Source organism: Macrosteles quadrilineatus, unplaced genomic scaffold, assembly GCF_028750875.1.
Source record: "Macrosteles quadrilineatus isolate MER2022 unplaced genomic scaffold, UCM_ALF_1.0 Scaffold_2__2_contigs__length_208266976, whole genome shotgun sequence".
In the NCBI taxonomy this organism is placed as follows: domain Eukaryota; kingdom Metazoa; phylum Arthropoda; class Insecta; order Hemiptera; family Cicadellidae; genus Macrosteles; species Macrosteles quadrilineatus.
Window position 1 is genome coordinate 162,313,782 of NW_026542595.1, and position 24,318 is coordinate 162,338,099.

General features: G+C 34.4%; 1 protein-coding gene across 1 annotated transcript; it reads right to left on the reverse strand.

Annotated features, from left to right (window-relative positions):
* Nucleotides 1–22,919: 22,919 nt before the first annotated feature.
* Nucleotides 22,920–23,600, reverse strand: LOC128985090 (uncharacterized). The gene has a single exon (XM_054404470.1). The coding sequence runs from the start codon at nucleotides 23,598–23,600 to the stop codon at nucleotides 22,920–22,922; it is 681 nt and encodes a 226-aa protein (XP_054260445.1).
* Nucleotides 23,601–24,318: the final 718 nt, after the last annotated feature.

A 24,318-nucleotide genomic window follows, 5' to 3' on the forward strand; every position in this document is an offset into this window, starting at 1 on the left:
CAAGAATGGTATTGCAGGTTAACCAACATAGAAAGAAAAATAATGATTCTTCACTGGAGCTAATAAACTATTATAGAATTATAGCTTATAGTTAGAATTATAGCTCAGTGGTCATACCATGTATTAAACATAGTAATTTAACTCAATAACACATTTATTTGGATGGTCTTCAAAAGTTCCAAAATCGGAAGATCCAAAGAATATATTGCCGATCGGAAGTTCCAAAATCGAAAGATCCAACGTTTATATTGCCGATCGGATCTTCCAAAATCGGAATTTCCAAAGGTTATTTAGCGGGTCGGAAGATCCAAAATCAAAAGATCCAAAGAAAATATTGCCGATCGGAAGTTCCAAAATCGTAAGATCCAAAAGTACAGTCATAACTAGAAGTACAAATTTATTTCTTAAAGTAAACTTATGAAATAGACTGTCCTTTTCACTTTGGAAGTTGTGATCATATGCCGGGTCGGAATTTCCAAAACGCTACTAGTCAGATCGGAACATCCAAAATGCTAGAACTGTTGCGTCTCTCAGATTGAAGGCGATGAACGCCGTAACCAGCCGCGTTGCTAATGTCAGGGGAAAAGTTTAGACACTCGAGTTTAGATCTGTATAGAAAAGTAACCAAACTACTTATTTGGTGTGTGTATTTTTTGTCCAAAAACCATTTCAACATCATATTTAAGACGTATATTCAGACAATGTTTAAAAACAACATTTTAATTCGCTCTATGTTAGATAAATATTGTCACATAAATTAGCCATTAAGTATAACGGAGTTTTTAATTAATATTAGTTTTGTTCTAATTTATATCACGTAAAGGCAATTACTAAAATACTGTTTGTATTTTATCAATGGAGTATCAAAATGCCCTTTGAAGCACTCTTTGTATAGTTTTACAATTCTCTTAGCGTATGTATTGGCCTTCAATATATGCTATGATAATTTTTTTTACATCTCCTTTTTTAAATTTAACCATCATGACAACAATATTATCAAACATAGATGGAATGAAATACTCCTAATAGAAGAGTTAATCTTCTGAGAATACTCTCAGTAGGCTAACATTTTATTTTTTGCTATTAGAACATAGAATTGAGTATTATGGAACAAATAGGTAGTTTACTTTGTGGTTTATACTGTATTTATCTGAAGTAACCTATCTTTTTATAAAGTAAAATATGTATCTAGATAACAGCCCAATTTGTTTAGGAAATCTTAATTTTCCTCATACAGTTTCTAACTCCCGTATTTGTCAAATACTGCTTGCCTCACTGTGGTATATATAGATTGCCTTCTAACAAGGCACCATAATTGCAGACGGCGTATATCGGTTGATGCCATGTTGATGTATGTAACTAAATCATAATCCCTGAATTTAAAATCTTAGATCGAAAGACTTAATGCTAGACTTTAAAGACTTTATGATTGAAAGATACCAATTCAATAATACAAGTCTTGAATTAACTCAATAATTCACTAACTCTTGACTCTAACTCTTGTTTGTGTCTGATACTAAATACATTAAAAGTAGTATGCAAATTATTTGATTTGCATTTTATATTTATATGAAATTTTTTATATACTCAACAAATTTTTACCCTTCGTTCATTTGGGGTCTGAGGCATATCCCTAATCATTTCATGGCTTTTGTTTGATCAATGTCAATGTAAGGGTTATTAATTACTTAGCAAGTACCTTCGGCTTCACCTGCGATGGTATAACCATAAATATCATATAGCATAAGAAATGCTTTATGATATATACTTATTTTTACGTAATTAAGTAAATTTGTTTGTTTAATCTTTTTGGATTTAGTTACTTCTTTAATTATGTTACGGTTAATAATAATAATTATCCGTAATGGTTGTGCCAATGATGATGAGTAAGATATCATTATTGTGTACTGCCTCCCGTAAAATTAAAATACTCCCGCGTCAGTGAACCTGCAGAGAAACCAATTTTCCATTTACCTTGCTGTAATTCTACTAAATTCTTCCCTAGTAAAATTGTAAGAAATATTTCCTATATGAATATTATTAATTTCAATGAGTAGGCCTACCTAGGTTTGCTGTTACAGGGGGGAGATAATTTGGTGTGTATGTTATTGATAGCTTGGTATGAAGTAAACCAATTTGCCCAATCAGTTTCTCTAAGGTGTAGTTATTTCATAGGCTGTATCGTATATTTCAAATTAGTAAATCCTGTGTTGAATTATAATACAGATGTAGAAGAAACTTATGATATAAAGAAGAAGTGCTCAAATGTAATCATAGGTTGATATAGATAGACCTTAATTGTCTTTGTTTGTAAAATACAATGCCGCAAATCCAAACTCTAACGGACAATCGAGTCGGGCGGAGCACGAAATGAGTTTTGAGATAAGAATATGCCTATATTTTAATCGGGAATGTGAGCTATCAGCATGCCAAATTTCAACCTAATCCGACCAGTGAGTGATTGAACCCCAATAAGAAAAACAAACACACAAACTTTCACAATTTATCTTGTTGTTAGTATGGTAACACTTCCTTAATGTATTTTTGTCTATGTTTTGATAACTAGCTGTTGTACCCGTGCTTTTCAACGGCAATAGGACGGGAAATAAATACCTTTTGATCTATAAATGCATTTTATTAAATGTTAACACATCAGCCAATGTTTTGGCCTATTGATTCGTCGGAAAAGAACATACCATATTGCTGATGGATGTCAGGTGCTCAATAATTACTCTTTGTTGAACAGACATTGGTCTTATAAATATCACGGATTTTAAGTTTTTAGTACCGGGGGACTGAGCCTTGCTAGGTTGTGGTTTAAAGTACGTATAATCGTTAAAACCATTTGATAAAAAAATATTTTAAATATGATTTTCGAGAAATGATTTCATTACAATCCAAGACATTTGATTGATAAAAAAATAACGACTCTGTAATACAAGCAATGTAGGCCTATAAGGTATGTAATAAGTAATCAGAATAATCATGTGTTGATGTGTTATTTTACTTAATTTTTACATTTATTTATTTATGACAAAAATACTGTTATTTATGTAGGTAGGTGCGTGATTAATTTCTTGGCACTTAACGAAATGTTTCTTTATGTTCAAGTAAGGCCCCTATTAGCCTTGAGCAACATGTGGCGCAGCTAGTGGAGCCGCCGGTGTCGGACGTGTAGAGGGCATGGAGTCAAAGGGTGCCTATTAGCCGCGGGGAGACCGGTGGCGCCGCCGAAAAAGCTGCCCGAGGTGTTGCCGGGAGTGAAACTAACACTTGAATACTATAAACAAAATTGAACAAAACACGACATCGACAGTGTACCGGACAGAACTAGACACGAAAACACAGCTTCAAAATTTACAATGTGATGGGAAGTATACTTGGTGTTGGTTAGTCAATGCCACAACCGAGCAAGGCTCGGTCCCCCAGTACTATTGTATGAAGAGGCCTTCACACTGATTCTTGTTTTCGAGTCGAAGAGATAGGCAGGCAGACAGTGGTCGCCTTTGTTTTCAACTAGATATAGAAAATAGTGTGGCATACTGTTTGAAATCTTATAAATTAACAGTTTTTATCACATTTGGCGACCTTCTAATATACAGAGTGTTCAGTGGACCAACGTGTTTTAAATGTTTATCATACACCTTAATTTGTATTGTTGTACCGGTACCTATTAACAATGGAGTGTTTACTATTGATCATGATTGTCTATAATTCTTAATCAAAAGGTTAAAATATAACATGAAAATTACATTAATTAGCCTACTCATATTTTCTGGACGTCCACAATTTCCTGGTAACAATTTTGTCTTACAGAATTATATATAAGGATCTTATTTTCTTATTTTAAATTGATGTTCTTCTGTATAATGTCATGTTTAGCAATATAACGTTCCATTACGAACAGTTATATAATCTTAATATTACAGTAACTCTTTCAATCATTTCTTATTGCATTATGTTATATCTATTGTACTGGTTGGTGTCTGCCTTTTTGACTACTTTTGCCGATATTTTGTCTTATTATTGAAGACCGACAGATCATCACGAGATTATTGTTATACATGTGTATTTAATCATTGGACAATTTCCCATTATGTAATACGATACAGAATAATAAAAGTGCAGAAGGCTTTTACAGTCTATGAAAATGAATGTTAAATAGGCTACTTTTATTTATCATAGACATATCATTAAGGTACATCAATTATAGGTCTACTCTTTGTGATATGCATAATTGTCTGAGACAAACATTCAGGCACGTTGCCCATATTAACTAAAGAAGTGTTGCGCATGTATACTGGCGCTACTCAGGAACAAAAATCATTGATCTCTCAAAGTTACTTACTAGTCCAGGCAAACTAAACAAACTTACATAGGGACCGTTAAAAAAATTGCAAGAAAACGTTTTATGGTTTTATTTTGTAGAGTTGGGTTTGCAGAATGACATACTAAAAGTTGCCAAAAATCGGTGCACGAGAAAACCACTAAAATCACAATTTAAAATGGCGGCTTTTTTCAACATTGGACAAATTAAAAAAAACATATTTCACATGTATTTGTTATGCACATTTTTCGAGATATTGACTTGGGACCACCGCCTGTATTTATTGAGTGGTTAGTACTTCATTTTGATAGGGAACATGTTTTTGGCCGCCATCTTGGATCCGCCATATTGGACATAGATAATTTTTTTTCAATGTAATGATAGTGTTGTGACACATCATTACCAACTACATTTTTACACTGATTTCAATGCCGAAATCCGTTTTTAAATATCTTTATTCATTTAGAAGATATATACAAAAGAAAACTCTGCACCATACATTTCTTATGGACGTTTCGTAGTTTGATATTTTTTTTTAAATTATTTTTCTTATATCTCCAGTTCTTATTAACGCTTGTAGTTCGTTCTAGGCTTAAAATATTCAGTAATGTAAGGGCTTTCATTTGAGCTCTTGATCATTAAAATCAGACGAGTTAAAGACCTGCTACGAACCTCAGAACAATATTAAATTTAACTTTTTAGAAATATATTTTTATTAAAATATTTATAACTCGGGTTGTTAATACGTCACCATGTTCTTTCTTGTCTCAAATTACTCAGTGAATGTTTAGCTTTGATTTTATTAATCACTAAACAAAATCTGACAATTTTAAAATGAGCCATGGACCATAATTTAACATTAAAATGTATTTATTTTGAAATTTGTCTTTAGTTAAGGACATATATCCCAAACCCTAATAACTCCCGGAAAGTAATCCATAGCTAAAATAAAAGTCAATATTTTGGCGAATTATTTAAGACTATAAAGAGTTTTGGGAGTTATTTAGAATTAGGAATATACGTCTTTAACTAAAGACAAATTTCAATATAAATACATTCTAATGTTAAATTATGGTCCATGGCTCATTTTAAAATTGTCAGATTTTGTTTAATGATAAATAAAATTAAAGCCAAACATTTACTGAGTAATTTGAGACCAGAAAGAACTCGGTGACGTATTAACAACCCGAGTTATAAATCTTTTAATAAAAATATATTTCTAAAAAGTTAAATTTAATATTGTTCTGAGGTTCGTAGCAGGTCTTTAACTCGTCTGATTTTAATGATCAAGAGCTCAAATGAAAGCCCTTACATTACTGAATATTTTAAGCCTAGAACGAACTACAAGCGTTAATAAGAACTGGAGATATAAGAAAAATAATTTAAAAAAAAATATCAAACTACGAAACGTCCATAAGAAATGTATGGTGCAGAGTTTTCTTTTGTATATATCTTCTAAATGAATAAAGATATTTAAAAACGGATTTCGGCATTGAAATCAGTGTAAAAATGTAGTTGGTAATGATGTGTCACAACACTATCATTACATTGAAAAAAAATTATCTATGTCCAATATGGCGGATCCAAGATGGCGGCCAAAAACATGTTCCCTATCAAAATGAAGTACTAACCACTCAATAAATACAGGCGGTGGTCCCAAGTCAATATCTCGAAAAATGTGCATAACAAATACATGTGAAATATGTTTTTTTTAATTTGTCCAATGTTGAAAAAAGCCGCCATTTTAAATTGTGATTTTAGTGGTTTTCTCGTGCACCGATTTTTGGCAACTTTTAGTATGTCATTCTGCAAACCCAACTCTACAAAATAAAACCATAAAACGTTTTCTTGCAATTTTTTTAAGGTCATATCCTATATTTACCCGACTATACCCAGATGGTGACATCAAAAAGGCCCAAACTCCATACTGTACTATAAACAGTTTCTCAGGCCAGAGTCAATATAATGCACTTGAATTGTGGCATTTATTAATTCGGCTTATATTTCTCGTAACCAACAGATTGTTCATCTGCAGAAGAAGTTCAGTGTGCTCTTATCGTGTCTAATGACATCCAAACACAGAAACCTTAAATAACAGTAGTACCTATATCTTGACAGATGGTTTGCAGTAGCATGTTACCTTTTGTACGATATTACGGACCGTGGCCCACTTGATTGGCCTTAAGTGGGATTTTTTTAAATAATACTACACCTTAACAAACTGTAAAACAAATTTCACAAAGAGTGATCACCATTTTTTTACCGTTTACTGTCATGACAGAAAGGTCGTGTACATTTTGTACCGAATCTCCTCATCCTTTCAAAGATACGTTGATTAACCACGTGACGAAGGAAAAATAAAACTTAACAAGCTTCTTGGGTGGGTCTCCCTTTGTAGTAAGTGCCTTCCAAACAAACAGATTCAATTAGCATAGCACTGAACTGAGAAAATCGCTGAAGTGTGCAACGTCGTTGCAATAATTGTACTGATCGGAGTCAAGACTGATCACGTTGACATAATTTCTTGGTAGGGATGCGCGCCCCTGACCAGCCAACAGCAATTGTTAAGCATGGGTGTGTTGCAATTTGCCTAGCCAGATTGAAGGCACTAAGGAAATTCAAAGTTAGTGGTCAGCATGGCCTACGTGAGTAATGCTAGGTCACGTGATGGCTGTGCCTGCGGCAAATGAACTTACAAGAATAAACGTGAAAACCTGAATTTACAAGTAAACTTAAAATTATCTTTTCTGGTTTATTATAATCTATATAAATAAAATTAGAGATTCATCAGTAAAATTGCTCGAAATTAAAAATTTTAAGGTTATTTTTACGTATTATACAATACGAATTTAATACCATTTAAAGATGCTTCCAAAATCATTCCACATGTTATATTCATCAAAAAGAAGAGACAACAATTATTAGCATAGGAACAATAACTCCTATGACAGACGATATAAGAAATATGTTATTCATTGAATGTCCAACCATATTTTGTAACTAACGCAATAGCCATTATTGTTTCTACACTTATTTATTACTCATTAAACACTGCTAAATGCTGACATTTTTTGTTACAATTTTACTCTATTTGTCTCAGTTAGAGAAATTGTCGTAAGCCTTTAAAGCGACCGTCGATTTCGACGGGTTTCACCTAGTCTATGTTTAACTCTGCATTTTCTTAGGTAAATAGAAAACGAACGTTGTTGCAACTAAACCAAAATACGCCAGTTAAACAAATGAAATTGTGACAGACTACAGGAAGTCCTTAAGAATTTTGCCGCATAAAAAATCGTTTATTCAACATAAACAAAGTGATTGAGAGTAATTTTTTGTATACCTAGGTTATCTAAAAATAAAAATAAATAGTATAGTTGATAAATAATATAGTTTGAGAAAAATGTAAGAGATTTGATTTCATTTGACATTTGATGCATAATCCAACCAAATTTCGACTATTGTCTAGACTCTCATGTGGCTATGCGCGATCTAATACAATTAACAGTATCTTACAATAAGATTGTCGTTGTCCCATTGAACTTCAACAAGCGGCTCAGGCTCGTCTTGCAGGGCAGGCCATTGAAGATAAATTTGAATTAAGTTGCTGGTTAAAAAATTTATGGTAAAATAATTGTGTTACAAAATAAGAAATGAAAATTGCAGGTAGTCATTTTAAAGACAACAATTTTCAATTAATTTTACTTTTTAAATTTTTAAAATCGCTTGGCTGGTTCAGTCGGTATCGTTGTTTAAACATTTACAGTAATTACAACAAACGCGAGAGAGACATGCAGCAGGTGCAGGACAGGGCCGCTGTGACTCATTCCAAGGTCACACTCACATTTGCTACCCCTCCCAACCACAAGACGGCTGGGGTGTTGCTTGTACACCGGTGGATGACGGTTTCCCGCACTTCCATACACGACTAAATACAGAATTGAATAAGGGGTTTTGCTACGCTTTAACCAAAACAAATTGCAAACAAAATAATTATTTAAAAGTTTTGTTAGTGTCATCAAATTTTTAGTTTTACGATAATCGTATTTAGGCCTAATCATACTGTAAAATTGGTGTAAATCCGTTGGCAAATATATAAATCAATAAAAATAAAATTACAGTTTTGTCTGTACATTGCTTAGAATCATGCAGGTTTTGGTTATTTTTACGTTTCATAACATAAGAAAGCCGAAACGAGTCTTATCTCAATTTCTGTCCGTCTTAATTTTTCCGTATTTACTGGATTGATGAGAGTACAATTAGGGAAATATTGCATTTATTTGTTTTTTTTTTGGACAACTAAATGATGTACATTTACATGATTTACATTATTTAGTGAAAGAGTTAATTTACAGTTAGATCCCAGCATCGAATATTATAGAATATTATAAGCAGTTTGTGTTCTCAATTCCATCTCGTCAACTTCACTTTCACTAACTGACATTTTTAAAACAGTTTAATCTACCTTCCTTTAACTTCCACCAACTTAGGTTAAGAATACGCGAGTATCAACAGGAACAAGCCAGATCAACAATTAAAATTGCCAACTGGTCAGCTGATCAGCTGATTAGTTGACGTTCGAAGCATTACAATTTTACTTCTTTAGGTACGCGCGCACTGCGCCGTCACGGCCGTCACGGCCGTCATCGCCGTCACCGCCTTTTTCAGGGGGGGGTGCGCGCACTGCGACGGCACGGCCGGCCGTCACAGCCGTCACAGCATTTTGGACTGATGTATTTTGCAATTGATTTGTTTTGCTGTGAGCAGTGAGAGTGTGTGAGCTATGGATATCGACGAAGACGTGGTGGTAGTTGGATTAATTTTAGGAGAAGAGGAAGAGGAAAGCGAGATTTTGGATACATAATATGAATATAAAACGACTAGGTTTTGGTGAATTTCACACATTATTCCTCAATTCTTGAACCTCATTGATCCGTTCAAGGCCCCACTAGAAAAAACAGGCCATGCTGCAGCACGGGCAGCGCAACACTACGTCACAGTGGTGGATAGTTGTACTAAACTCTTGCCATTAAAATCTTACGAACAGCCAGCTTGTTTATTTACCAAAAACATATGGGAATGGTGATGGCAATGAATTTATCAATGAAATCCATCCACTAGTGTGACGTCATGAATCCTGCAGCATGGCCTGTTTTTCTAGTGGGGCCTTGATCCCTTACCCGTGTTGTTATGAGAAAAACTATGCTGTTATGAAAAATGAAACTATGCTGTTATGAAAGTAAACAGCTGTTAAGTGAAACTTTTCAATTCTAACAACTGAAATGTCTACTTTAAAAAACGGTCGTAGGTAAAATATCTTTCATTTGGTACCAACCGTGTGTAATTCAGTCCAGTAGTATGGTCAGGCTAGCTGTCACAAGTTTTGCAAGTTTTTAATGTACCTACAAGATTTAATTTCAAACAAATCAGTAAAATGTTAATACTGTATGCCTACATGCATTTCCTTGAATAGAATCAGCATATGTCAAGTTAAGTATCAAATTAATGGTTTTATTTATTAAAATGTATTGTCCTAAACCCAAACTTAAACCGAGTCAAAATGGCAACCTATAATATTTCTTGAATCTGCCATTTTTTACCCAGCTGTTATTTTGAGCTCAGATTTACGGCATTGTATTCTACTAAATACCTGTGGACCAGGTTTTGCTCGGGGGAAGTCATTAGTTTACTTAGACAGCAGTCTTAATATTGCAGATAGATTAATCCAACTGCCACAAACGGTTCCCACACTCCGCACTGCTCGCCTTTACTTCTTCCGGTCCAGTAGTATGTTCAATACTGTTCAATGAAATGGCGACCATACATAGTACTCCTTTTATCTATGATAGTAGGTATTTTAAGCCAAGTATGAATGGAGATGAGTGTAGGATGAGTATGGTATATGAGCTATGGTCAGGCTAGCTGTCGCAAGTTTTGCCAACCTTTTTAGTAGTGATTGTTGAGTAGTGATAAAAAAAGTAATAAAAAAACAAAATTGTTAGTAATAAAAAAAACACTATGTCGTAGGTAATAGTAGAGTACGCTTTTCCCATATACACAGTGTTAATGACACAAGTTTATAAGCATTTCTACTCTTGTCATTAACACTATTTTTAAGCGCCGTTGTGTAAACTACTATAACAGATTATTGTTGTATTTTTATTTCTTTGACTTTCTTTGTTTATACATATTTTTTTGTTACACTTTGTTGTCTTCAATTTGTATTTGTGGTTCACGTGTGTTCCTTATGTTATGCGTGTGTTTTTAAAGTTATGAGCTTAATTTGTACAATTCATTATTAGTGAGAAAATTTGTCGTATGGGTTTTTATAGCCATTCATTTTCTAGAGACCGTTCAGGCTCTGTTTCCAGCAATAACATATTGAAAAAGCTTTTAGTTTTAGCAAAAATATAAACAAACTAGCAGAGTATCCGTCCTCGAGTGTTGGCGTATTAGTATAGAATGCTTATTGCAGTTATACTCGTGCTTTGCATTTGCAAAGGAAGATGACACGATATAAGAAAATTTTGTTCTTTTAATTTTCAATTTAATGCAATTGGATCTTTTAATTTAATGCAATTGAAAATACTCCTGTCACAGCAAACCTGCATACTAAGCAAATATCCATGGTATGATTGGTTTTTCAATAAAGTCTATCTAAAACACCACAGCCAGTAACAAACTGCTTGAAAATTATTTATTATCAACAATTGAAGGAATATTAAAAGTTGAAATTGGACAGTCTTTTTAGCTATTAATACATGTTAGTATACTATTAATATAAGAGTTGGAGAATGGAGAGTTCAATGTTTAATGGGATTTTTGGCGATATTAGACAATTATTACCACTAATCCATTCTATGTTCAAAACCTGCTGCAGCTTTCGTCATTTCCCCATAAATTGTCATAGTTAATAATATCTCACCAACCATGATAAAGGTTGTTGCCCAGCTGTGGGGAAAAGTAACTAATGTGTCAAATTGCTGATACCGCTTATTTGTATTGATTTACATTTTAGTTTTGACAGGGTGCGGTTCAGAGTGGTTTTGTCATTGACTATTCGATAATTTGTACCAATTGTCAAAGGTTTTACTTAACTGTCAAAAAGGTTTGGCACAGTTCAAAATTTCTTAACTCGGATAAATTCAAATAATTTCTTTTGTGAAAGGGCAAGAAATCCAAAGATAAAATTACACTTTTGTATGAAGATATTTATTCACAGGAGGGAGTATTATAAATGAGAACTAGGAGTAATCATCATCTTCAATGAGTCCATGGACTGTTGCATGGTGGTTTGTAGGTATATTTCACAATTCTGCCGCTGTTTATCACGAGCCTAGAACCACAACACACTCACTGTATATCAGACCCAGAAAGCACTAACAAGCACTAGCCTTAAATAGATCTTAAGCATACAGAAATCTTAGGTGGGGTGTTCATCATAGACACAACATATGGCACAAAAGAGTATTTTTTGTACCTAGTGCCGAAAATCCTTACCACTATTCACCACAATAATAATGCACACTGATAGTCAACACAACTACAACTTTAAGGTTATGTGAAGAAATAATTTGAGGAATCAGCAAAAATGATAATAAATACAACCCCGTATACGAAGGACGGGTACTCTGCTAGTAATTAATATAGCAATTGAAAGTTCTATAGCAAATAAGTTGTCACAAAAGTAAGTATATTTCATATTTCGTCTATCGTATTACCTTTAATGCGGCCAATGACGATATAGCGATAGTTAGCAACCATAATCAATGGGAGTACAATAAATGTTATGGGCATAAAAGTAAAAAATTGAGTCATTAGAAACCGAAGATCCACATTAATTGTAGGTAACATTTGTAAGTTTATTTGTTGTGGAAAATTAACTACAGCTTTACTATACTTCCACAGTCTACCACTGTAGGCCTACCGTTACTGTAGTTTTGTGAAGGTTCACTTTAGTTATCGAACACAAATGATTCTACATACTGTACAGTCTTCAGCACCTTCCAGTACTAATTCCTGTGTAACACTTATTTTTCTGTTTACTGTTTGGATCCTTCACAGTTCAAAGAGACTTATAACGAAATATCACACTCTTTACAATATCAACAAATTACTGGGCTGCGTATTCTTCATTAAATTTACCTTTACACGAACCCTCTTCTACAATACTTTCATTTTTTTATTTTATACCTACATGGCAGGACAATAAGGGCAAGTAAATTTGCATTTAGACAATTAGACTTCTAATAAATGTTTTTAAATTGTAGAAAATAATATACCTTAAACAAAAATAAATGAATATTAAACTAAAATATAGTAACGGGTGACTAATCCTTGCTGAGTTTGGTTAATTACATTTAATTGTTAAAGAAATATACTACAGAGTACACATGTTTTATTACAATACAAATATAATTCTATTAAATACCGTAGAAATTTCATCGCAGAACTAATAACAACTTGAATAAGGTATGCAATTAAAAAAGGAATATTTAAGATCCTACTCCAGTTTTTTTAAACATTTATCATGCAAAATACGATTATTTTTATAGGTAAGGGGCATAATTTATCTCTCGGTACCGGTACCACACTAGATTTTCGTTGATTAGTTGAAGCCGAAAACTGGTAAGTCCTATTGGAGCATAAATCTTTTACTGGAAAGATTATTATAATGAAATAATTAATTTAAATAATTATGTAACTAATTAGACCTGTCCATATTTTGTTTCAACTATAAAAAATAGTGTTTACAATTTGTACAATCTACCATTAAATACGGGTGAAACATTGAGTTGACGCCTGTGCACTCAAACGACACCAACTTGAAACACATTTATTGAAAATAATTGTTGTGCATTTGGTAACAATATATCACTATTATTTAAACAAATTAAATGCTAAATTGATTCGTTTACGATAGCATACTTTTAATAAGCGGATTTAAAACAATTGCTTTATTTACACAATATTCGTCAATTAATAATCTGAGCCCTATCTATAATTACAGTGCCTTGTGATTCAGAACGCAACCCATATACATCACAGTTACGCAAACAGTATTTGAATAGTAAAGGGAGTTAATGTACAAATGTTGGTCAGTCGAACGCACGGGAATCGAGTAGTCATTTTTTTAAACAGTTTAATTCAGAACAGCTATTTACACATATAAAGACAAAAAAACTATGTCGTATAAGTCAATTCTCATATCTTCAACGATTAAGCGATAGTTTGCAGAACAATAAGTATTTTCAAACATGACTTAAAATTGTTACAACAAAACCTTTTACTTAGGTACACAAATTGAATCTCCAACAAAACTTGATTAGACGCAAATGTTTGATATACAGTTGAACATTTTACATTTTTTGATAAAACACATTCTTTGTAAGGAAAAAATTAAATTTCACTTGAATTAGGTTACAGCAGACATTCGCTAGTTGTGGGGAAAACTAAATATAATTTAACGTTACAATTTCAATTTAATTAAATTTGAAACTACCTGTTTGTTACAACAACCGGAAACAACTTCAAATATTTAGCGTTGGTTACTAGTGCACTATTACAACTTAATAGTTCAGCTCAAATAAACCACGACAAATTCATTATCTTTTCATTTTTCAAATGATTTATTCTGGATTCTCTTACGGAGTAAACACAAATTGTCATCTATACTTATTTAATACGCAAGCAGGATTTTTGTGACAATTACTCCTCCGAAACTACTGAACCGATTGTCATGTTTTTTGGTGTCATTGGAAAGAGCGTAGCATGAAGTTGTGCAGGAAACTTTCTTTTTAGGGAAATAATGAGAGAGTGAGGCCCTGGAGCCCTTTAAAGTTTCGTATTTCTCCATAAGATTAACATTGGAAACAAAAATTGTTATGAAACTCCAGCTGTTGTCAGAAATCAAAAGTGAGAAGAAGAGCATAGGTTAACCCTAAACAGTCAATAAGTTTGATAATATAGTATTATAACAGTTTGCTACAAATATTTACTTAGCAATTGCTCGAATTCGAGCAACAGGGACACTAGTAAGCTATAAAAATAAGTTATTATTTGTTTAAAGACGTTTGCCAGATAATTTAGTATTGTTATTGTCAAGGTTAATACTTAAACCATCTTTTAAGAATAAAAATAAACACGTTATTTTAATTTTGAAAATAAATAGTAAACAATACAAACACTAGCCCTGCATGCCTTCAAAGTCCCATATATACATGTATGTATGAATGCGTGTGTATTTAAGTGTGTGTACTTGAAAATACTAATAAAAAAATATTAATTAAAATATCAATTAACAAAACAAATAACCATTAACGTTGCTGGTGACGACGTGTGTTTACGCCTTCAATCTGAGAGACGCAACAGTTGTAGCATTTTGGATGTTCCGATCTGACTAGTAGCGTTTTGGAAATTCCGACCCGGCATATGATCACAACTTCCAAAGTGAAAAGGACAGTCTATTTCATAAGTTTACTTTAAGAAATAAATTTGTACTTCTAGTTATGACTGTACTTTTGGATCTTACGATTTTGGAACTTCCGATCGGCAATATTTTCTTTGGATCTTTTGATTTTGGATCTTCCGACCCGCTAAATAACCTTTGGAAATTCCGATTTTGGAAGATCCGATCGGCAATATAAACGTTGGATCTTACGATTTTGGAACTTCCGATCGGCAATATATTCTTTGGATCTTCCGATTTTGGAACTTTTGAAATACTCCCATTTATTTAACTAATTAATTTATTATAACTATATGTTAATTTATTTGTAGTCTAAAATCTGAAGTAATATCATAGATAAAACACACTCATGTTTTATCTATGGTAATATCATACATTTAACAAATAAACATAATAAATATCCATCGCATGAATAAAATTTTAAACTGAACATCATGTCTGAAAACCGTAAAGACATGGAGGATTAAACCATCGATTAAATATACTCCCTTAGGGTCGCTTTCCCCAAATCTAATTTAACAGAGATTTAGTCTATGACTAAATCATGGAATTGCCTGTTTACTTCATACTTTAATTTCTTCATCTTTAACTAGTTTTTGTCAAGCTTACTAAAGAAAATCAAGAGAAATCGAGTACATATGACATTTTGTTGGCCGTCAGGAATATTAAATACATTTGGTTTTGTTAAGTTGGCTGTACTTTACCTAACTTCATATTATTACCGAGTAGCTTAGCTGCACGCACGGCCGCCTTTTACTTGAATCACAGACAAGGGAAACAAAAATAAGCATTGACTTTTATTTCCTTAGTCAATGCTTGAATACTGCATCGGTGACCGACAATGTCGGAATAGATTGCGTCAAACTTATAACTAATAAGAGAATAATAAAAACCTATGATGGCGGCGGGTTGCCAAAAAGTGGTGTGTCCTCTAGCTAGCTCAGTCAACAAATAGAGAGGTCTGCGCACCAAATAGTCCTTCAGTTTATCTCTAAAAGCTCTCACGTCCAACTCACGCACTTCATGGGAGTGTGTTGTAGAGCTTGCTGGTATAGTAAGGGTAACCCTTTTGGGTCCAGGCAAGACGGCATCTTGGCAGGTCTAGTAAATGGGCATGCCGTGTCTGGTATGAGTGTTGGTTTTTTCCTTTAGTAATGCCATGCTATTGAGGATGTACTGACTGTAGGCGGCCAGAATATTTAAATCCCTAAAGATAGGCCTACAGTGTTCACCGTACCTGGCAGACGTAATCACCCTCATAGCCATCTTCTGAAGGAGCAAGATGTCATGTGCTGCAGCTATGACCCCAGAGTGCGATGCCATAGCTTGGGGACGCGCCAAGGTCCGCGGCCAACAAGATCTACGACCACCAACCTGACCTACGATTGGTGGTGCGAAATGTCCGAGCTGAACCAGTTCCGTGACGGGTGAAGGGGATGTAGTCGTGTTTGCTGCCGGTAGACCTTGTTGCCAGTGGCCAACGCATCTATTAGGCTGGTGCGGTCAGGACAAAGTCTCCTTTACATAACTAATATGCATTTGTTTATTGATACTATCATTATTATAGTATTTAAATGGGATAAGAGTAAGACTAATACAAAAGTAACCCGTGCTATATATTTGTATAGCATTTTTGCTACTAAGATAAATAAATCTGGTTTATGCTTATTTTCTTAGAATAAAAAAATCCTTTTGTATTTTTTGAAGTTAATTACCCTTTTCGAAACCCTCCTATAGTAGGTGAATAATTTACTTTAAACTTTGTAATGTTAAATAAATATTTTAAATTCAGAACGATAATTAAACTTTTGGCCAGAAGATATCATAACAAGTTTTATTTTAAAAAAAGTCAACTTAAATTTTTGGGGAATGCTATTATTGTATTAATTGTAATAATTCTTACTACACTTATATTAACAATTGAGTTATTTGATTTTACAAGGAAATCAATGTAAAAATAAAGCTTGTTATACATAGCCGGCACTTATTGTATATGTATGGCTGAGTACCATACGAAACAACGCCTGCAAAAACTAGTATACCTTTTGCAAACTCCGCCGTATTGTGGGATGATAGGAACGCCTTTTCCATTCATTTAATCAATGGATTGTTAATCTTTGTTGCTTTTAATAATATTTTATTTATGCGCTGCTATGTTGTAGTTTTGTAAAATTTTTCAAAATGACATCATATTTTCAATTATTGTATAGTACTAGAGAACCCGTGAGGCTCAATGAGCCGCATAGTATGAAACATAACGCCAAGAAAAACATTAAGCTTAAATTCGAATAGTTTTAGTTACATCTTAGAGTTGTTTGAAAACTTTTTAGAAACTAATTTTAAATATTTCTATTTGCGTCGTCAAGGCTCACTTACATTACCGGTATTTCTGCTCTCAGTTTTAACTGATGACTTCTAATGAATGCTAAACGATCTGCTTCAATTCGAGGTAACATGCTGCAACAAAGTGTTTCCAGAATCGAGAACTTAAGAAAACCTTATATGCCTTACTGATAACCTGTGTTAAGTGATTGAAGTCGAGTCATTTTATTTCTTTGATTTGAGACATACACCAACCTACTCAAACGAATTTTCTCCGTAGAGAATCCTGAAAAATGGGGTGATATCAATCATTTCATGTGCTACATGTTTTAACACAGAATACAGTACCTAATACAAAAAAATCACACTTATTTTAATAAGGAAATAAATTGAAAGAATAACAAACAAATAAGTATGTACAGCTAAGGTATTTTTAACATTAGGTATATGGAAAGTTCGCTTTAGAAATGAATTACGACCCTAAAGGGCAATTTACGAAATAATGGATAGTTTGGATAGTAATGGAAGTTTGACAGTTTAACAGTTTGCTACAAACACTTGGTTGAAAGAAACATTTACTACAAGTGTACATGTTGCTCGAAATCGAGCAATTGCGAAGAAGTAAAGTACGGTAGTTGTTTAAAAACAAATAACTTATTTAAAACCTAATAAAAGTCATAATTTCCGATGAGTTTAAAAGACTCAACTCATAGATCACGTACCTAACAGTTCCATATAATCAACATTTCTTGTATATATTTTATCATTTTTCAAAAGCTGATCTAGTTTTTTAGTGTATTCTACAAATATTTCCCACTTATAGCCGCATTAGGTTGTCCATGTTGATCTTCGTCAATGATAATGTAGTCTGCATGCTACTACCCATTGTTGCCAGTACGTTTACAAATTTCTGTAATTTTTTTACAACGATAACATTTTGTTTACATTACTTAAGAACTGCCTGATTTTCTGCATAACCTCTCCATCACAATTGTATTTTCATCAATTGGCAATAATTTGGCTAGTTACTGTTATAACGTATGTTATATAATTGAGTACACGTATTATACTCAATGGATAAATTTACCAGAAAAAATGCAGAATTGAAAAACCTAATATTGTTCAGATGGTTTTTTTGTTTCTCTTAAATGTGAATAATGCAAATCCTTCAATGAAAGTTTTATTAAAGTTTTTGAAAGTAGTCATATTATTTTAAAATCTCTTAACTTTTAATAAAACATATATTAAAGTCCTTGCAGTAACAGTTTAATTCAGCCTTAGAGTGTTTTCCTTTGCCAATAATCATAAAGTTAAGTCCGTGTTTCCTACAAAATAGTAACACTTCGACTAACATCCTTGTTCATTTTTTGTGGGAATATTCATACTGTAGGTGTTCTTCATTATATAGGAGGTAAAATATATCAAATTGCCAAGGCTTTCTCGATTATTTAAATTGTAAATTAAAGTAGTACATTTATTTCATTTCTATTAAACCAAAATCAGTAAATCAGTAAAATGAACCCAATGCGTTTCGTTGAGTTGAAAGATAAATAACAGCAATTAAATTATACAGCTGATCAAAATCTAAACAATTATGTTCTTCTTAAGGATAACATGGGAACTTTCAAAACCACTGGGGCAGAGCCCAAGGGTCGTTTTCAAAAATGTAAGGCCAGTTTGCAAATCTACGCGACACGCTCTTTCCAATGAGACGTCAATGGATAAAATCGGTAAAGAAATGGCGGAGGAGTTCAACCGACAAAGTTTCATGTTGCGTATTAATTATATAGATTTGAATTTGGGTTGGCGCAAATATTACAATAGAAAAAAGAGAGAGAGAGCCTGGATGAATTGATATACTAAAAAGAAAACAGCAACAGGGACACTATAACAGTATATCTATTACGTGTATTACTTATTTAATACGCAAGCAGGCTTTTTGTGACAATTACTCCTCCGAAACTACTGAACCGATTGGCATGTTTTTGGTGCCATGGGAAAGAGCGTAACGTAAAGTTGTGCAGGAAACTTTCTGCTTAGGGAAATAATTACTGAGTGAGGCCCAGAGGTCCTTTAAAGTTTCGTATTTCTCCATAAGATTAACATGGGAAACAAACACTGTTATGAAATTCCAACCACTGTTGGCAGAAACTAAAAGTGAGAAGAAGAACATATGTTAATTGTAAACAGTCAATACGTTTGCAAAGAAACTATTGATTTCCTATAGGGAAATTTGCTAAAAAACCAAGTGTTGCACGTGGTAGGGACTTAAACGTGAAATCTGTCCATAAAGCACATTTGTCTGATATAAGGTTTTTGCGTAAAAATTAAGCTCTTAATTAGGACATTGAACTATGATAATTATTATAATTAATTTTTATTTTAACAATATCTATCCACCACCGTCAATGCGTCGATGGTATTATTTAGCTACAACTGCAGCGACCCTTGTCGCGGCTGTAGCTACCTGCCGCCGAGAGAAAGCTAGCACCCCAACACAACAGTCTTTGTTTGGGTTTCAAGGAACGCAAACTCTTTGTTCTCTTGCTCGCAAAACTGGACCCTCTGGTCATCGAACCGCCGCGCCGCTCCGCTTCTGTGGTGTTATACAGCCCACGAGGCTTTGCACCCCCTGTGGCCACCCCGTGTTTTGTAGTAGGTGTTTGGTGTTTGAGGGCCAACAGTTATTCTCAATAGACAACCCATAATTATTCGGTCCACAATGGAATGACATGCCGGGCACGTTATCGGTTCTCTTTATTGACTGTCTTTTTTGAGTATTTTCAGGAAATACATGATAGTAATTTGTAGGAAATTTTATTCTCTATCAAGAATATCACCGTCCACTTTGGTCGATTTCCTCACCATTTAAAAGTTACTCTATTTTCAAAAACGTTAAGCAACCTCCCAATTTATAGTGGTGAGAAAATACTGAATGAAAGATGTTGTTGTTAAACTTTGTACAATTAAATCTACAGTTATACTGAACCGATTTTATTAATTAATAGGTCATTGGTAAGCCTAATTTGTGTAGATTTGCAAATAATTATGAAAGTTTGATTTTTTTAAAGATTGACTAGATGAAACCCGTCAAAGTCGACAGTTACTGTTGAGGTTGCAAGCAAGATAGTTTGACTATAAATCGATGATAAATAACTCTATTTTTTGAACAATTTGTGTTGTTCGTGATTAAGCTGTGTCCTTTAGGTACGTCCGATCTTAATAATCAATAAATCAAATGGAAGCTGGTATTTCACTGAAGGTTCTTAGGTCAAAACAAATAGAATAACGTAATTTGAATTGAGTAAAAATATCACAAACTAAATTCCACATCCAAGATATAATCAAATTTATGTTTTCTGATTGAGCGATACAGTATCTTGAAGTTAACTGATTAAAACAGTGCTTTAGATACGATTATTAAGATCGGAATCTTAATAATTAATAGCTCAAATGAAAGCTGGTATTTCACTAAAGGTCTTTAGACCAAAACATATAGGGTAATTTAGTTAGAGCTGCTGAAATACATCTTTAATTGAAGTAAAAAAAAAAATTAAATTTTTTCGTTGGGTAATACATTAAAAAAATTAATGATTATGTTTGATCACAAATATTTGCTTGCATAACTTTATTTTAAGACCAAAATTAAGAAAATGGGATGGGCAGAAGAGCCAAACGAACTTGAAAAAAAAATTAACTCCCATAAGAAATGTACAGGGACACATTTTGTGCATAACTCGAAATATACGTAAATAAAAATGAATGCCGATTCTTGATTGCAAATCTGTAGTGCGTCCATACCTTTAGTTTGAGGCCAAAATGATGAAAATCGGTCGAGTAGAAGAGCTAACCCGACTCGGAAAAGAAACCCCAAATATTATTATAGATGGCCATAGGTGGTTTATCAGTATTCATAATCTAATCATACGAAACCTTTTGTGTTAATAATTAAACGGCTTATTGTTATTTGATTGATTTGTCTTTAATTAAATGTTGTCGTTAACAATTTGCATTTGTGTTTAAAGTAAATTATCATTCTAATGTTATGTGCTTAATCTGTACCATTAATATTAGTGAGTAAAGTGGTGTATGGATTTCAAAACCATTAATAATCGTGTAATAGATATGATAATTGAATAATTATTTTTCGTAGCCAAGCAAGTGTACGGTAATTTGTACAATTACTACTTTACAGAAAACGGTCTCATTAGTCAGCCCGCAATACAGCAGTGTTTTGGTAAAGTATCTTACATTTTGCAGGCGTATTTACGAGTGAAGTAGTCTCCAGTTGTCCGCCGCGCCATTTGGTTAGGTCGGCCAAACCAAACTGTGCGACTCAGAGGCAAGTGGGAGGGATTGTTGGTCTCATGCTCCGCCGGCCGCAGACCTTGCGGAAACTAGCGCGGGGGAGATTGACCGCGGTGGACCTAGGTATGACTCCCCTATTACGTGGCTTTGAAAAAGAGCATGGTACACAGTCACTAAGTATGGCTTAGATATTACCAATGCCAGTTTCCTCAGGAGATATACTACTCTAGCAAACTTAACACATACCTGGCTAATATATTGTTTCCAACTTAACCTGGAGTCAATCCAGAATCCCAGGAGTTTGACGGCTTCCTCGCCCAAGTAGTTTTGGCTTAAGTGTGCATAGCAGTGTTTGTGTTTTGTCGTCGTTTATTTTGAGTAGATTCTGGCTGAACCACTCCTTTGCATAAAACAAAAGGCATTCTGCGTCGGCACGTAGCTGGTTTAGATCCCTGCCTCTGGTGACCAGTGTGGTGTCGTCTGCAAAAAGCAATGTTTTGTTGTTTAAGGCCAGATCATTAATGACGATAGTGAAGAGGAGGGGGTCAAGAACCGAGCCTTGGGGAACTCCATGTCTCAAAAGCTTCACCCCAGAATTCGTGTGTAAATTGGCCTTTATAATTATCGCGAATTTGTTCCATAGCTTTTAATCGTGAAAATGTGGCATAGCTTATAATGATTTTCTTAAAATGTGGCATAGTTTATAATGCTATAGGTAAATAAATGTACTGTGTATAGCTTATAAAATCGCGTTTGTTCAATAGCTTACAATTTCAAATGTGGCATGGCTTTTCATTTCATTTTATTAAACGGCAAACACCATTTTACAAGTGGGCTTAACAAGATAATTAATATTCAAGAAGATGATCAATCAATAAGATAATCAATAACAAAAGAACACAATTAATTGAAAGAAATACCGTATATCATTAAAAACTATACAAAAACTACAACAAAGAGTAACAACAATTGATACAGATTTTATAAATCAATAACAAGGATTAAAATATTTAAAAATGAAAACGATACAGTGATAAATACTCTAGACAAAAAGAAAAACTATTGCTTGGCAGTTGGCACTTCCTCTCACTGGTTGTGTGGCCCTTTAGAGGCACCACCAAAAACACTCACTTCACTTCTTCACAACACATATGGCACTTGAAGTGTGGCCCTCGAGGCACCACCAAAAGCACAACGACTAAAGCTGGATCTGGTCAGCGGCCCACTTAAACACTATTCTCCTAATTAAAATAAAATAAAACAAAACACTATTACAAGAGGAGAACAAGCGAAGCCCTGGCTGTAAAATGGAGAAAACCATACTCCCAAATTATAGGATGGTTGAGGCTCCAAAGCCAGCTTTCCATCATTCGAGCAGTTTCACTTAGGCTACGGGGAACTAGAAGTAAAATTAGAAGCATTCAATTTGAAGATGGTGCCGCAATTCCCCCATTGCTCTATTGAGCTTTCATTTTATTTTTTATACATCCCAAGTAGCTAGTATTTTAATATTAAAAAGTTTTCTATTCTCCTAAAGAGTGGCAAGGAAGACCCGAAGAACTCAAGTTGAGCTGCATTTCCCAGGCGATGTAAACGGGGAACTGTGCAATGGTAAGCGTAGGCAGTCGGCTGGTGATGCTTGTAGAAGGGTCGAGATCTCCGGGTGGAGACTGGGACATGGAAGTTAATCATTTCAAGTAGTTCAGGACTGTCCACCTGACCATTGATGATCTTGAAGAGTAGTAGAAGATAAAAAAAGCGGCTCTTCGTGATTTGAGTGAAAGCACACGGTGGTCCACTGCGATCACGTGGACGTTCACGTGAAGGTGCCATCTCTGACACCAAGCGCCGGAGAAAGCGCCTCTGGACCATATTCAGGGAGTTACAGTGGCCAACCTGATGAGGTGACCACACAGGAGAAGCATACTCCAAGATGGGACGGACAAGAGAGTTGTACAAGAACTTCACTGATGCTGTAGTTAGAGAACCTCTAGAAGACCGGGCTATCAACCCAAGAACAGAATTAGCTTTGGAACAAATTTTCGCAATGTGAAGTCCAGGATCCAAGCAAGGTGTGAGATAAACTCCAAGATCCTTAATCGATAGGGTCCTATCCAGTTGCGCACCGTGAAGACAGTAGTTGAAGGACAGCAGCGTTTTGGTTCTTCCAAAAGTCATCACCTGACATTTGTTTGTATTCAGTTGTATGGAATTATCCAAACACCAATTTTCAATTCTCCTCAGATCTTGTTGAAGCTCAATTTGTTGTTGGGTGGATGTGACTTCGGTGAAAACTTAAACATCGTCAGCAAAAATCAGGAACTTGCATGCAAGAGGTTTCGCAATATCATTAATAAATATACAGAACAAGAACAAGAATGGTCCTACCTGAGGCACACCCGATGTCACTTGTACCGTAGACCTAGAGCAATATGAAGCAAATTTCACACGTAAGGTTCTCCCCGTAAGGTAGCTCTGAATCCAAGTAAGAAGAGGGCCAGTGATACCGAGAGCTTCGAGCTTTGCAATGAGGTGAAGATGGCTAACTCGATCGAACGCCTTAGCAAAATCCTTATAACACACGGAAATGATGTCATCGTGGATGGAAAAGCTGATTGATCCTCAAACAAATTATCGTACAATGTACAGTAGTCGCAGCTAGTCTGGGCGCGCGGCCGCGCTATGGTGCGGGCTGTAGAGGGGAGTGTTTATATTTCCAAAAACATCTGGCCCACACGGCTCTCTGGGGTTGTTCAGCGCCTCACTGCTGTCTTCATGGCTTTGGCGTGGAGGACGGTTTACGGTTAGTACACAAACACAAGGGTCCGCGCCCAGACTAGCTGCGACAACTGTACCTCAAATTTGGCGTATGCACTAGCAGCTAGCAGCTACCACG

What these genes read in the sequence shown, in the direction of transcription:
- LOC128985090 (XM_054404470.1), bottom strand. Translation starts at nt 23,600, where the DNA reads ATGACTTTTGGAAGAACCAAAACGCTGCTGTCCTTCAACTACTGTCTT.